At 45.5% G+C, this 16,069-nt stretch overlaps 1 protein-coding gene across 8 annotated transcripts in view; it reads right to left on the bottom strand.

Annotated features, from left to right (window-relative positions):
* FAT3 (FAT atypical cadherin 3) overlaps positions 1–16,069 on the bottom strand; it is a 544,317-nt gene that overhangs the window by 68,568 nt on the left and 459,680 nt on the right. For all 8 annotated transcript variants that reach the window (XM_043528746.1, XM_043528786.1, XM_043528740.1 and 5 more), the window contains one exon: positions 23–412. In XM_043528746.1, coding sequence (XP_043384681.1) covers positions 23–412 — 390 coding nt within the window. The remainder of the gene's footprint in view (positions 1–22; positions 413–16,069) is intronic.

Raw genomic sequence — 16,069 nt, 5'->3', positions numbered from 1 at the left:
TCGTGGGTGTTGTATTACAAACCCGTCTTTGAGTTGATCCTGAATTTCCCTTTCTCATTTCCAGACCTGATGAGGTAGGTAATCTCTGCATTGGTACCAATGTCTTTGCTTGTTGCGAAAACAGCCAGTACTTTGGTGCCAGGTGAGGTATCTTCAGGCACTGTAACAAGGTAGTCTCTTCTCTCAAACACAGGAGGGTTGTCATTAACATCCAGCACTGTAATGGTAACTATGGCAAATGAAGACAGGGACAACACAATGCTCTGGTCTGATGCTTTTACGCTGATGTTATAGGAAGGCTGCAGCTCTCTATCAAGTGGATGCTCCAAAATAATAATCCCTGATGACCTATCCACAGAGAAGTAACCATCTGCGGAGTCCGCTAAGGAATAGACCACCTTTCTGTTCACACCTGAAAGAGAAGGAAAGATGAATTTTAAAAAATGCTTGAAAGCAAAACAGTTGCAATTTTGGTGTTCATTTCTCTAGCACGTCATGGGATGTGGTGGTGGTGGGGGGGGGCGGAGGCGGAAAGTTGAGTGGCCTTTCTTATACCAAAAATCCCCGGTGAGCAATCTGTGCAATCCTTTACACCTGACCATAGGGTGTTGATTGAAAAAGCATGGTAACCCTTTCGCAAAACCAACCAGCAATGCAGTCCAGAAGCAAGGCCCAGAACTGAGAACCAGTGACTGTCGAGATCTAACCCATTCTCTGGTGCTGACTCTGTGGCCGTGAACAAGTAAACAACATTTCCATCTCATTTTCTCCAGTTGTATAATGGCGATATTAATACTCACTGACTTCACTGGGGTTTGAGGGATTAATTAGCTACTATTTGTAGCGAACCTTGAAATGTAAAGTGATGAGGAAAAAAAAGATTTGTTACAGTGCTGTGATAAATGCTTAGGGTCCAGACCTTACTACGGTCACTCCAACGTGAGTTTTGCCTGAGTAAGGATGGGCTCTTATGCTGGGCATAGAAGAATTCCCACGAATGACAACAGCAGCAGTTGTGCATCTATTTCCCCTTCTATCCCATGTTGTTACTACAATATTCCAGTAGTGACTACTTAAATCAAGACCAGGGCCTCTGCTTTTGTGCTATATAGATTGTACAGACCTTGAGAGACACAGTTGCTGCCCTGAAGAGTTCATAATTTAAACAGATAAGAAACAGACAGAATATGCGGAAAATGCAAAATGCGGAATGCGGAAAATGAAAAAATTGCCTCAGAGAACATCTTGGAGAAATAGTAATGTACATATGGAAAAACAAATACAGCAGAACCCCTTTATCTTATCTAATTGGGAACAGGGCCGATCAGATAATCAAAAATTTGGGTTATGTAGAGAATGGGGAAGAGTGAGGCTGCATCGCCATCTAGTGGCCACAGGAGAGACCGCCAGCTCCTGGAACCGTGCGTGGCGGTTGTTCGGTTAATACAAAGAGCTGGATCACGGCAGTTCAGATAAATGGGGTTCTAGTGTATACCTCAGGTGGCAAACTGCATTCTTTCACTACCAACTTTGCCTTCATTCCATTGCACACACAGTATGAAAGTTAAAAATGTGTGTTGAGGAACAAAACATTGTCTCTATAGGTTGAAATTTGTCAGATGGGATAGTTACATCACCCAGTCCCAGCAACAATATGGACATTTTAGAAAGGAAAGTCTTTTTTCGGGTTGAGAACAGTAATGGAATTGGGCAATGAAGTCTTTTATTTTTCACATCCCAGTTATAGTACCAGAAAGCCTAGACTTACTTACCTTATAGTAACTGGAGTTCTTTGAGATGTGTGGTCCTTATGGGTATTCACTGTGTGTGCACATGTGCTCTTTGCACCTGGGACTGCAACTTCTTCAATAGCCTGGTCCACGCCTGCACCCTGCACCTCCTTGTGCTCCCAGCTGAGGGCATAAGGGTGACGCAGACTGATTGCCTCTCCAGCTCCAACTCTACCACGAATCAGAAGATGACACAAGCAGAAGGAAAGTAGGGCAGGCCATGATTATCCATAGGGCCTATGCATCTGGAAGAAATCCAGTTATTATAAGTTAAGTAACTTCATTTCTTCTTCAAGTGTGGGTTCCTATGGGTATTCACAGTGGGTGGGTCCCAAGCAGTGTTCGTTGCGGAGGAGGGTATGCTGTGCCACAGAGTGGAAGATCACCAAGCCAAATGATGCATCCATAGCAGAAGCTTGGACCAGTGAATAATGCCTGGTAAAAGTCTGTATGGAAGCCCAAGCAGCTGCTCTGCATATCTCCGAGAGGGGGATTCCCCTATTGATGCCACTTGGACTCTTGCAGAATGGCACCTGAGGGGCTTTCATAACATCATGGGAAAGAATGGTGGAGAAAATCTACCTAGAGAGCCTTTGAGAGGAAACAGCTTTCTCCTTCATTCTTTCAGTAATAACAACAAAGAATTTAGGGGTGCTATTCTGTGCAGGCAGAAGGATAAAGCCCTGCACACATCCAGGGAATGGAGTATTGTCTTCTCCATGCTTTGGTGAGGCTTAGGGGAAAACATTGGAAGGTGAACAGTCTGGTTAAGATGGAACTCAGAAGGCACTTTAGAGGTGAACATAGGATGTAGTTGCAACAAACCCTTCTCCTTGTGGAAAACTGTACAAGGCGGATCTACCTTAAGGGTCCGAGATTTCCAACCCTTCTAGCAGAGTTAATCATTGTTAAGAAGGCCACTTATATAGGTGCAGGAGGGAATGGGAGGCTAAAGATTCAAACAGTGTTCTCCTGTGAACAGAAAGATCAGGCTGGATGTCTTCAGATCAAGCTGGATGTCTTCAGTGATAGAAGATACTCCAGCAGGAGGGGGATTCCTGGTGTCCCAGCAGGTAACCGGTGGTGCTGGCACCAAAGGGAGAATTGTTTCCATGTAGCGGCGTAACGTATCTGCATAAAAGGTCTCAAGCTGTAACTGAGGAACTATGTTGGTTGTCCATCCAAAACTCATGCTGCCAGATGTAGGGATGCTGGGCTGGGCTGGTTCATCCTAGCCATGTTCTGGGACAGCAGGCCCAGGAATGGTTGTAGGTAGATGGATGGTGTGAGGCTAGCTATAGTGTGGTAGTGAACGAAATTTGCCTCAGCCACTAAGGTGCTAACAGGATCTCTGTTGTTCCATCAAGTTTGATCTTCTTGAGTATACAAGGAAGCAGAGGGATGGGAGGGAAAGTGTACATCAGTGGTTCTGACCACTTGCCCAGGAAGGCATCCCCTCTGGAACTGAGGCCTTGAGGGATCCCAAGACAGGACACTCTGCCAGATTGTTGGAAGATGGGCGGAGTTCCCACTGGTGGTCTTTGTGTAAATGCCTGCTGAAACTGTCTGCCAGGAAATTCATCACCCTGGGATGTGTTGGGTGATTCTCATAGACTATCAGAGTTGGAAGGGACCTCAGGAGATCATCTAGTCCAACCCCCGGCTCAAAGCAGGCACACTCCCCAATTTTTTTTTTTGCCCCAGATCCCTAAATGGCCCCCTCAAGGATTGAACTCACAACCCTGGGTTTAGCAGGCCAATGCTCAAACCACTGAGCTATCCCTCCCTCTGTGGCTGATGCCCCAGTTTCAGAGCTGGACTATCTCTCTGCAGAGTCCAAAGGATCTTGCTCCTCCCTGCTTGTTTATATAGTACAAGATGGTCATGTTGTCTGCTCTGACCTGGACGTGTGCGGACCAAACAATGGGTATAAATGACTTGCTCGTCTTGTGAACTGCCCGAAGCTCTAACACATTGATATGTAGTGTGGATTCCTGTGGGGACCAGGAGTCGTGGATTTTCTGGTTGTCAAGATGCACTCCCATCCCAGTAGGGAGGCGTCCATTGTGAGCGACTTTGTAGGGAGTGTGGGAACAAAGGAGACTCCCACTCATACTGTGTCTCTGCTCTGCCATCAGGTGAGCGATGTCAACATCTCCTGAGAAAGAGAGACCTTCTTGTCCAAGGAATCCCTGTTTGGGGCATAGACTGTAACCATATTTGAAGGGATCATAGGTGCAGACATAGAAATGGAGAGACATAGGTGCACTCCACCATGTGACCTAACAAAGACCAAGCAGGACTGGACTGGAGTCTGAGGTCTGAGATCAAGCTGGTTGATCAGATCCCTAGTGGCGAGGAGCTGGTCTTGAGGCAGAGTAGGGCCTTGATGTGACTGAGTTTAGGCCCATCCCAGTGAAATCTATGGTTTGTGTGAGCGTCAATGTGTCTAAATTGACTTAGAGTCTGAGGGAATGAAAGAGTTGGAGTGAGGTGGTGGCTATTGCTTGTACCTCCTGGCATGATTGACCTGTGAGCAGCCAATTGTCCAGGTAGAGAAATATTGATCTTCCCTGTCTGTGAAAGTATGTGGCCACGATTGTAAGTACGTGGGGCTGTGAGGAGGCCAAAGGGGAGCATCTTGTACAGAAAGTGCTCTTGGCCCACTGTAAAGCCCAGGAACCTTCTGAGAACAGGATGAATGTCCAAATGAAAGTATGCATCTTTTAAACTGAGGGCTATAAATCAATCACCTGATTTGAGGAAAGGCATTATAGAGGTCAGAGTCGTCATTCTGAACTTTGAGTGTCAGATGAAGACATTCAACTGTCTGAGGTCCAGAATGGATCTCCAGCTCCCCTTTTTTTGAAGAGGGGGCGGGGGGTAGAAGAAGTACCTTGAGTAAAAGCCCTTACCTACATGAGGAGATGGTTTGGGCTCTATTGCCCGCAGCTAGAGAAGAGAGTCTGCTTCTTGTTAAGAATCCTCTGGTGAGAGGGGCCCCTGACAAAGGGATGCGGGGAAGAAGCAACTTCCAGCATGCAGCCTTTTGACAGAAATGGCCAGTACCCATTTGTCTATCGTGATAATGTGCCACACTGGGAGAAAATGACACAGGTGGCCACTGAAGGTGTAGCAGTGGGTGTGGAATCTAGTTGTTGACCGTCAGGCATTGCATCAAAATGACTTTGGCTGAGACTGCAGAGCGGAGGATGATGGTGCAGACTGTCTATCCTGCTGGGTCCTTTGCCATTTCTTGGGAGGTTCATATGTCTGCTGTTGAAAGAAGGATGGAGACAGTAGTCAATGTTGAGGTGGAGGAGGCCAGGAATATTTTCTATGGGTTGCCAGAGTATATATAGCCAGAGAGTGGAGGATAACTTGAGAATTTTTGAGGGTACGTAGTGACTCGTCCGTTTTGTCATTAGAGGTTGCTACCTTCTAGGGGAAGTCCTCCACAGTAGTTGGACCTCTTTAGGGAACTCCGAGGTCTATAGGCACAAAGCCCTTCTCAAGACTACCGAGGTAGCCAAGGAGCGTGACACTGTGTTTGCTACATCAGGGGATTTCTGGAGAGAAGATATTGAGACTAACTTTCCTTCATCCAGGATGGCCTGTGGAAACTTGATGTAATTCTGACAGCTTGTTGTAATTCAAGAAGTTGTATTTGGACATCAAAGCTTGGTGATTCGCCAGCAGGTCTGGACGAGTGGAAGGGGAGCAGAAGGGCCATAATCTGAATGGGGCCTCATGAGAATTGCATAAGATGTCTCTGGAGCCTGAATTCACGAGTCTGCCTGGTATGACGAGGGAAAATGTGGCAGATACTGGACTTGGAAGGGATGTGAGCTTCCCAGAGGCAATACAGGCAGGTCTTATGCAGGTCATCAGGAAAACCAGGGGCAGGCACGGCAAGGCTTCAAGCCTGGAATTTTGGGCATAAAGGTGCCTGAAATAGTGGTGGAATTGGTGGGGGGAACCCCCCCAACTTCCAGCTCACTATCACTACAAGCCAAACTAACTAACTATCGAAACTAAAAGTCCTATCTACAATATTTACAAATTTGATTAAGTAAATCACCCAAGAGCAGAAATTGCCACAGAAATGGAGGTTCCATCCCAGACCATGAATGGTAGAAAAGGAATTTCAGGTTTCAGAGTAACAGCCGTGTTAGTCTGTATTCGCTAAAAGAAAAGGCGTACTTGTAGCACCTTAGAGACTAACCAATTTATTTGAGCATAAGCTTTCGTGAGCTACAGCTCACTTCATCGGATGCATACTGTGGAAAGTATAGAAGATCTTTTTATACACACAAAGCATGAAAAAATGGATGTTTACCACTACAAAAGGTTCTCTCTCCCCCCACCCCACTCTCCTGCTGGTAATAGCTTATCTAAAGTGATTACTCTCCTTACAATGTGTATGATAATCAAGTTGGGCCATTTCTAGCACAAATCCAGAGTTTAACAAGAACCCTGAGGAGGGGGGTGGGGGGGGGTAGGAAAAAACAAGGGGAAATAGGTTACCTTGCATAATGACTTAGCCACTCCCAGTCTCTATTCAAGTCTAAGTTAATTGTATCCAATTTGCAAATGAATTCCAATTCAACAGTCTCTCGCTGGAGTCTGGTTTTGAAGTTTTTTTGTTGTAATATCGCAACTTTCATGTCTGTAATCGCGTGACCAGAGAGATTGAAGTGTTCTCCGACTGGTTTATGAATGTTATAATTCTTGACATCTGATTTGTGTCCATTTATTCTTTTACGTAGAGACTTTCCAGTTTGACCAATGTACATGGCAGAGGGGAGAGGCAGTCAGTCTGCACCATCCTTTGCTCTCAGTTGGGCTTACAACGGGGGACAGGATGCAGGTGTGGACGAGCGGACACTGCTATTAAAGAATTTCTGGTCCTGGGCACACTTGTGCACACACAATGATATCCTTAGGGAATAGCACTCAAAGATTGCATAGGTGCGTATGCTAAAGTTGTCTGCAGTAATGAGGCCTGAAGGGAAGGTACCATACGGTTGCTTGCTCTTCCTACACTTCAGTGAGATAGCTATTTCAAATCTTTGTAAAAGTGAATGCTGAAACAACCCCACACAAGTTTCCTGGTTGCTGGTTTATTTTATACCCAGGTCCTGGGAACTGCAATCAGAGATTATTATTAAAACACAAAGATCCACTAAGTTGTAGATTCCCCCTTCTTAGCATCTATCAGCTGAGTATTTGCTGCCCTTATTGTGTGAGAACTTTACAAGCCTGACATTAATTGAACACACAAGAGCTACCAATCCCTTCTAGGCGTATTTTTTTAATGTAAAATTTGTGACAGTATTATTCTGCTTTACAGCAGTAGAAAAGCATTGTAAAAATGACTGATCAAAAGCCATACAAATCACATTTGTTTTCTGCTTGACATAGTACAAATAAAGTATTCACACCAGGGGGAGCTGAGGGACTCTCTTTTCTCCAACCGTGCTTACATAAAAGCAACACCAAGCACCAAGAAAAGACGCTATTTAAATTACATTAGGATTAGCTGGCTCTCCAGAGAATAATGCAGTCCTTGACACACCTATCTTGAGTTTTAAACATTCAAATGTAATTAAAAATAGACATATAATTGCCAGTATTCTAATTCATTGTTATTGGTGTTACACTAGCACCTAGACGCACTGCCTGAGATCACAGCCCTGTTATGCAAGACAGTAGAAAAACAGTCCTTGCCCCATCTAAACAGGCAAATGGTGGAAGAAAGGAAGTATCTGCATTTTACAAATGGGGAATTGAGGTCAGCACAGAAAGACAGACAATCACCTGCTCAAGGTCACACAGGATGCCTTTGCTGAACCTGGAACTGAACCCAGACTCCCTAAGACCGAGTCCAGTGGCTTATGCATAACATACATGGCTTAGACTGTAAGTTCCCTGGGGCAGGGACGGTCTTTTCGTTCTGTGTATGTACAGCACCTACCACAACAGGGTCCTGGTCTTAGGCACTATGGTAATACAAATAAATAAATACATATACAACAACAACAACGATTAGATGAACACAAAAAAACAATTCCCTGTACAGTAAGGTGCTAACACCCTGTGACCACGTGGGAACCACATTTTTAAGAGGACAGAAATAAGGAGGACATTGAGAGCACAGGGAAAATGAGCTCGTACTTATGAAAAAAGCCTAGAAAGAGAGATGAGTTTTAGGGGTTTTCTAAATGTGGCCAACCGTAGGCAAACCCCTGGGAGTAGTGGATTACAGAGGCAATGGCCTCTGTAGTTCCACCTCACTAAGTGGTCCAGATAAGAACAGGTTCTGTGATGGGTGAGAGACAGAAAGGTGGCCCCTAGAGTAGCTGGGCCAGAAGGCATTTAGAGATTTGCTGATTGTAACCAATACCTTGAATGTCACCAGGCAATTTGCAGGCAGCTCTCTCAGAATATGAAGCACAGGTAGAATACACCCTCATTCTCCCATCCTACTCAGATGGACAGCCGGGTTCTGCAACACTTGCTGAAATTTCTCAGTGGCCTTTGTGACTTGCTCCAGCCTAGAAGCATTGTGCAAAGGCATGGAGGAGCGAGGCAAGGTCTCCAAGGAGTATATGCTGCAATCTTTTAGCAAGCTGAAGATGGAAAAGGGCATTTGTGGCCACTGTTGCTATTTGGGAGTCTAGAAGCAGAGATGCACCTAATGGGACCACAACTTCTTTGACAAGGGGAAGAGACAACCTCAGTTTATGAGGTGATCATACCCCCTCCAAGGCCCTCAGGAGGCTTCCCTGTACTGAACAGCATTCTCGCCACCCTTTTTAGGTTGATCTTAAGCCAAATGGTTTTCATACAGGTCACTATTTCTTCCAGTCACTGAGAGATAAAGCTTTGAGTCTATATAATAGCGCGACACATCATCTAGAATATTAAAAGTAAGCCAGGTCTTTGGAGGACTTCACCTTAAGCTACTCATCCAGCGCACCATCAAACAGTCAACAAATCTGATGATATACAAGGCAGCAGTAATAGCATCCCTTGTATATGGGTGTGAAACATGGACAGATTTACACACACACACACACAACCTCAAACAACTTGAAAATTTTCACATGCACTGTCTCCATTCTGTTCAGAAGCTCCACTAGTGAGACCAAGTCTCAACTTTTAACATCCTTGAAAGAGCAAAAACAACCAGTATTGAGGTGACAGGTTTCAGAGTGGTAGCCGTGTTAGTCTGTATCAGCAAAAACAACTAGGAGTCCTTGTGGCACCTTAGAGACTAACAAATTTATTTGGGCATAAGCTTTTGTGGGCTAAAACCCATTTTATCAGATGCATGGAGTGGAACATAGAGTAGGGAGGTATAAATACACAGCATATGAGAACATGGGAGTTGCCTTACCACGTGGGGGATAAGTGCTAACAAGCCAATTCAATTAAGGTGGAAGTGGACTATTCTGAACTCCCTAAAGAAGTCCAACTCTTCTCAACAGTTGACAAGAAGGGGTGCAAGTATTATTATTCCTATAAGAGGATTCCACAGTATTCTTTTAATAAAGGAATAAGCCAGGAAATTTTATACTTAGATTTTGTACTAGCATGGGATGGACTATTGCCCTTTGCTATGTGAACACAAGCCAAGTCTCTAGAGTGGAGACTTTGTGTAATATACAGTCTTTTTGTACATCAAATGCCATCCTTCCAGTGGTTATTCCTTCCTTCTGTACAGCACTGAAATAAAGTAGCACGTAGCTGAATGCTGCTTATATTGTTTGTCGCTAATCGCTATATTAAGGACAATCACAAGAAATGTGTCTCTGTAAAACACAAGGGTTACAAGTGTAACTCCCGTGATTGGATACACTCCCATCCCCCGATTGAAAGGCTAACAAACATTCATGCACTCAGGCAGCACCAATTAGGTGCGCCTGCAGAACACGTTTCACTTGGAAAAGGGGAACTTAGAAAGGTGACGCTCGCCACAGAAATGGGGCAAAGTTTGCCCTGGAGGAGAGGCTGCCAGGGACTGCCAGTAGCAAAAGGAGCCCAGCGCGGGGCTAGCCTCCCTGCCCTGCCCCCCACCTTGTTTGGGGGCAGACAGACAGTGAAAGCCTGATACAGGCAAGAGGCCCCATGTAAGGCTGCTCCAAGCCAATTACCTGTGGTGGGACCTGGGGAGCACCGCCAAGAACTAGAGATAATTGGACTCAAAGAAGGATAGTGGGAGTGAGCTGAACTCCTGCCGGGAAATCTGAGATTGCCCAGACCTGGAGGGATAGAGGACCAAGGACCAGAGACTGAAAGAGACTATGGCCAAACCCAGGCTGAGGGTTGGCCAACTACAACTGTGGGGCAATGCGGGCGATGAAGCCCTATGCCTGATACAAGGCCCTGAGACAGAAACAGGTTCCGCACCAGTCCGATGAGAGGGGCCTTCTGCCAAGATGGCCCCCGAGCACTGATGTAAGTTGATGGTGGAGTGGCAACAACAGCAGGCCAACCAGCACCAGCAATCCCAGCAGCAGATGTTGCAGCATTGGAGAGTCCAGCAGCAGGCCCGAGCAATGCAGCAGCAACAGCTGCTGAAAGAGATTGTGTCCAGCAGCACAAACTCTGGACTTTCTGCAATAGTTAAGATCATCAGCCCCTGCCCAGAGAAGGCAGGCAGGGCCCAATACAACAGGGGGAGCTCTACCATCTGTGTCAGTGAAGTTAACTAAGATAGGCCCGGACAACAATCCAGAAGCATTCCTCACCACCTTTGAGGGGGAGCTGCTGGCCTCTCAATGCCCTCTGGAGTATTGGGTGTTAGTTTAGCTCCTTACCTGACAGGACAGGCTCAACTGGCTTGCCGTAATCTTGATCCATCGCTGGCTTGAGACTACAATCAGGCCAGGGTAGCTATTTAAATTACCTGTACATGTGAGAAGACACACTGGCAGCACTTTAGAGCAGAGATATAACCCAGGTGGTAACCCAACAATTAAAAGAGCACTGTCGGTGATGACTTCGCTCCAGGGCCGAAGTTGCAGAGTTGGGCCTAATGGAGCAGTTTGTATCCATGCTTCCAGTAAGGGGCCAGGAGTGTGTATTCCGGCATCACCCCAAGTCTTCGTCGGAGACGGTGTAGCTGATGGAGAAATTTCTCACAACCAACTGGTTGCTAGAGATGGGACACGCGTAGCCTCTGCCCTCTTGCCAACCATGGCACCAGATGCCCACCAGCAGACACCATACCCTTGGCGCGACAGAAAACAAGTGCAAACCCCACCCCAATGACTGAGCTACCCGCACAGAGAAGAGAAGACCTTGGCAAGACACGGGGCCAAGCTCAGTGAGGCATCACCCGAATTACTGTCTGGTAATGCAAACAACCAGGCTGGAGCCCTTGAGCTCAGACACAGGTCTCATTCATAGTTTAACAGCTGCTCCCCGCCAGGCAGGAGCCTGCAGAGATGAGCTTGGTAATATGCTACTCCTGTGGGCAACAGGGGCATATGAAGAAAGAGTGCCCATGGATGGAAAGGGAATAGGCAGAGAGTTGGACGGCAGATGACAGCAGGACTTCCCCTAAATTGACAGTCCCACTATGGGTCCAAGGGAAGGAGGTCCTAGGGCTTGTAGGTGTAGCCAAGTGGTTATGCAAGCCACCCTAGTGGGTTAGCCAATGAACCCAGAGGGGACAATTTGCTTGCAGTATATACATGGAGATGTGAAGCCTTGTCCCAGTGTACAACTGGAACTGACAGTGGGAACCCTCACCAATTCAGTTACAATAGAGCTAGCCAAAAAATTTGAATAGCCGGTGATAAATGGCCAAGATTGGCCCTACTTTTGGCAAATTGTTAATGAACTAACCAATGCTTCAGCTGAACACCTTGACAAGACCTGGCCTGTGAACACAGCAGACTCAGTGGGCTTGGGGGACTTGGAAAACCACAAGGAGGGTATGTCCCAGGACCAGAGCCAGCCAGGGAGATGCCTAAATAACTGGTACTTCCTGTGGATCTTGAGGCCCTAATGCAAGGGGAAAGCTTCGTCCAAGGTAGATTACTAAAGGACGATCATGCCAGACCAACCTGATCTCTTTCCTTGAGAAGATAACCAAGATTCTAGACAAAGGAAATGCAGTAGATCTAATCTACTTGAATTTCAGTAAAGCCTTTGATACAGTTCCACATGGGAAATTAATAGTTAAACTGGTGAAGATGGGGATTAATATGAGAATCAAAAGGTGTGTAAGGAACTGGTTAAAGTGGAGACTACAATATGTCATGCTGAAAGGTGAACTGTCAGGCTGGAGAGAATTTACTACTGGAGTTCCTTAGGGATCTGTCTTTGGGACCAATCTTATTTAATATTTTCATTAATGAGCATGGCACAAAAAATGAGAGTGGGTTAACAAAATTTGCAGATGGCACAAAGCTGGGAGGTATCGCCAATATGGAGGAGGACCGGAATAGCATACTGGAAGATTTGGATGACCTTGAAAATTGCAAAGCACAAGATCATTCGTGTAGGAACTAACAACAAGAATTTTTGCTATAAGCTGGGGATGTAGCAGTTGGGAAGCGAGAAAGGAAGAAAAAGACTTGGGTGTACTGGTTGATCACAGGATGACTACAAGTCGCTAATGTGATGCAGCTGTGAAAAGAGCTAATGCAATCCTAGTATGCATTAGGTAAGGTATAAGCAGTAGAGATATGGAAGTGTTATTATCATTGTACAAGGCACTGGTGAGACCTCATTTAGAATACCATATGCAATTCTGGTCTCCTGTGTTTAAGAAAGATTAATTCAAATTGGCACAGGTAAAGAGACGGGCTACTAGGAAATGGAATGGAGAACCTATCTTATGAGAGGAGACTTAAGGAACTTTGAAGGTTGAGGGGAGATAGGATTGCTCTCTATAAATACATCAGAGAGACAAACACCAGGGTGGGAAAGGAGTTATTTAAATTAAAGGCCAGTGTTGGCACAAGAATAATATAAACTGGTCATCAACAAGTTTAGGCTTCAAATTAGATGAAGATTCCTAAACCTCAGAGAAGCCCTGGAACAGCCTTCCAAGGGAAACAGTGAGAGAAAATCCCTAACTTGTTTCAAGATCGAGCCTGTTAAGTTTATGGAGGGGATGGTATGATGAGGTTCCATATAGTAGTATGCTACAAATGCCATTACCAAATATCTCCAATGGCCACAGTCGGGACACAAGATGGGGAGGGCTCTGAATTGAGGGAGATGGGTAGATGTCTGGCTGGTGGGTCTTGCTCACATACTCAGGGTCTAACTGATCACTATATTTGGATCAGGAAAGAATTTCCTCCCAGGTCAGACTGGCAGAGACCTTGCAGCATGGGGCACAGATCACATCTGGTTTGAACTAGAGTAAATGGTGGATTCTCTGTAACTTCAAGTCTTTAAATCAGGATTTGAGGACTTCAGTAATGCAGCCAGAGGTTAGGGGTCCATTACAGGAGTGTGTGGGTGAGGCTCTGTGGCCTGCGATGTGCAGGAGGTCAAACTTCATGATCATGATGGTCCCTTATTGCCTTAAAGCCTCTGAATGAGAACAATATGATGATGCGACATTTAGCTACGGCTGTGAACAAGTGGCATACATGAATGAGGATGCAATGGACCTCCAGCACCTGAGACACTACCCCCCACTTTTTGTTAGAGAAAGAGCCACTGTATAGAGTGGAGCAAAACTTGTAGTTGGGGGTAGTAGGAACTCAGTTACTCGTCCCCCATAAGTATTGTCAAGCTGCAATGCAGCTAGCTCATTATATTCTCTGTACGGTGCATCTAGGTCAGGAGAAGACTCTGGAGTGGATACTGGCCCTGTTTTTCTGCTCAGGGTGCATCAGGGAGTATTGCTCTTTCTGCCCTCAGTGTACGTATTCAGCAGCTAAGAATGTCCCGAAGGTCCCCCTGGTCCCAATGCAATTAGTGGAAACCACATTTGAGAGAATATGGATGGATATGGTCATTGAGAAACCAATATATACTTAAAAAGAAAAGGAGTACTTGAGGCACCTTAGAGACTAATAAATTTATCTGAGCATAAGCTTTCGTGAGCTACAGCTCACTTCATCGGATGCATTCAGTGGAAAATACAGTGGGGAGATTTATATGCACAGAGAACATGAAACACTGGGTGTTACCATACTCACTTTAACGAGAGTGATCACTTAGGGTGAGCTATTACCAGCAGGAGAGCGGGGGCGGAGGGAGAAAACCTTTTGTAGTGATAATCAAGGCGGGCCATTTCCAGCAGTTGACAAGAACGTCTGAGGAAGAGTGGGGTGGGGATGTGGGGGGGAATAAACATGGGGAAATAGTTTTACTTTGTGTAATGACCCATCCACTCCCAGTCTTTATTCAAGCCTAAGTTAATTGTATCCAGTTTGCAAATTAATTCCAATTCAGCAGTCTCTCCTTGGAGTGTGTGTTTGAAGTTTTTTTGTTGAAGAATTGCTACTTTTAGGTCTGTAATCGAGTGACAAAGAGATTGAGGTGTTCTCCGACTGGTTTTTGAATGTTATAATTCTTGACCTCTGATTTGTGTCCATTTATTCTTTTACGTAGAGAAATTTGTTAGTCTCTAAGGTGCCACAAGTACTCCTTTTCTTTTTGCAAATACAGACTAACACAGCTGCTACTCTGAAACCTGTCAATATATACTTGTAGTGGTGGACTATGCCTCTCATTACCTGGAAGCCATACTGTTGTGTTCAGCTAAGGTGACAGTGATCACTCCTGAGTTTATGAGATTTTTTGCCCAGATACGTTTCCCGCAAGAAATTTTGACTGATCAGGCTCCAAGTTCACACCTCAGGTGATGCAGAAACTATGCTCCTGCCTTAAAATCACGGCTCTGAGAACATCAGCATACCATCTGCAAATCGACAGCCTCGTGGAAAGATTTAACAAAACATTGAAGGAGATGTCAAAATGGTTTGTTGGGATGAAGCCTACTCACTGGCACCATCTCCTCCTGCTGCTGCTATTTACCATGTGAGAGGAACCCCAAGCCTCCACAAGGTTCTTGCCCTATGAATTGCTCTATGGAGTCTAGCTCTGGGGAATCTTGGATGTGTTATGAGAAGGTTGGGAAGAAGCAAGAAGCAAACCCACTTGACACAACCCAGTATATTATACGCCTACAGAAGCACTTTAAGACATTGAGCACGTCTAAAAAAGAGAATCTCATCTGCGCTCAACAGAGGCAAGAACAAAGGTACAACTAAAAGAAATGTTTATGAACTTTCCACCTGGAGACAGAGTTCTGTTGCTATTACCATCCTTGAAGTTGAAATTGACGGCTCACAGGCAGGGCCCATTCAAGATGTTGAGATAAATGGGCCTGGTAGATTATGAGATCCAGCTATCTGGCAGGAGGAAGGAAACTAAGGTCTCCCATGTACATTTTCTCAAGCTATGGATGACATAGGAAACTCTCCTGATAGACACTTACCTGGTGAGCCCGGAACTCGGGCCCAAGGTAGCTGCTTGCCCAGAACCTGGACCTCTACTATTAAATGAGGCCCTTTCACTGGATCAAAAAATCCAATTGGTGCAAATGATCTCAGACTTTGCTACAGAGATCTCCCCAAGTCCGGAGAGAACATACACAATACAGTATCATCTGGAAACAGCACCAGGGCAACTGGTTAGGGAGAATCCCCGATCCTTACCAAAAAGGACAGGGGACACAGTAAGAAAAGAGGTGAAGGCCATACTGAAAATGGGATATTGAGGAGTCTCAGAGCAACTGGAGGGCCCCTATAGTCCTGGTCCCTAAAGCAGATGACACAGTCCGATTTTGCATAGACTTTTAGAAGGTCAATGCCTTTGTGAAATTTGATGCCTACCCAATGCCCAGGGTGGAAGAGCTATTAGAGCAGTTGTGCCCAGCACAATACCTCAGTACCCTTGACTTTACAAAGGGCAGACTCCTCTGTCTCCATTCTTCCAGGAGATGCCTGTATAATCAATCCCCTTTGGCCATTTCCATTTTAAAACTATGCTGTTTGGGTTGCAAGGGTTGGCAGCAAGTTTCCAGCGTCTTCTGAATCAAAACATTAGACCCCACCAGCAGTAGGCCATGGCTTACCTTGACAATACTGTCATCTATAGCTATATGTGGGAAGATCATTTACAGCACAGAAGGGCAATACTGACATCCCTACTGGAAGCTGCCCTCACAGCTAACCTGGCAAAGTGTAAGTTGGTCGCAACAGAAGTAATTTATTTAGGGTATTGGATAGGAGGAG

The sequence above is a fragment of the Chelonia mydas genome, chromosome 1 (assembly GCF_015237465.2).
Source record: "Chelonia mydas isolate rCheMyd1 chromosome 1, rCheMyd1.pri.v2, whole genome shotgun sequence".
NCBI lineage: Eukaryota > Metazoa > Chordata > Testudines > Cheloniidae > Chelonia > Chelonia mydas.
This window is presented reverse-complemented; position numbering and strand designations above follow the sequence as displayed.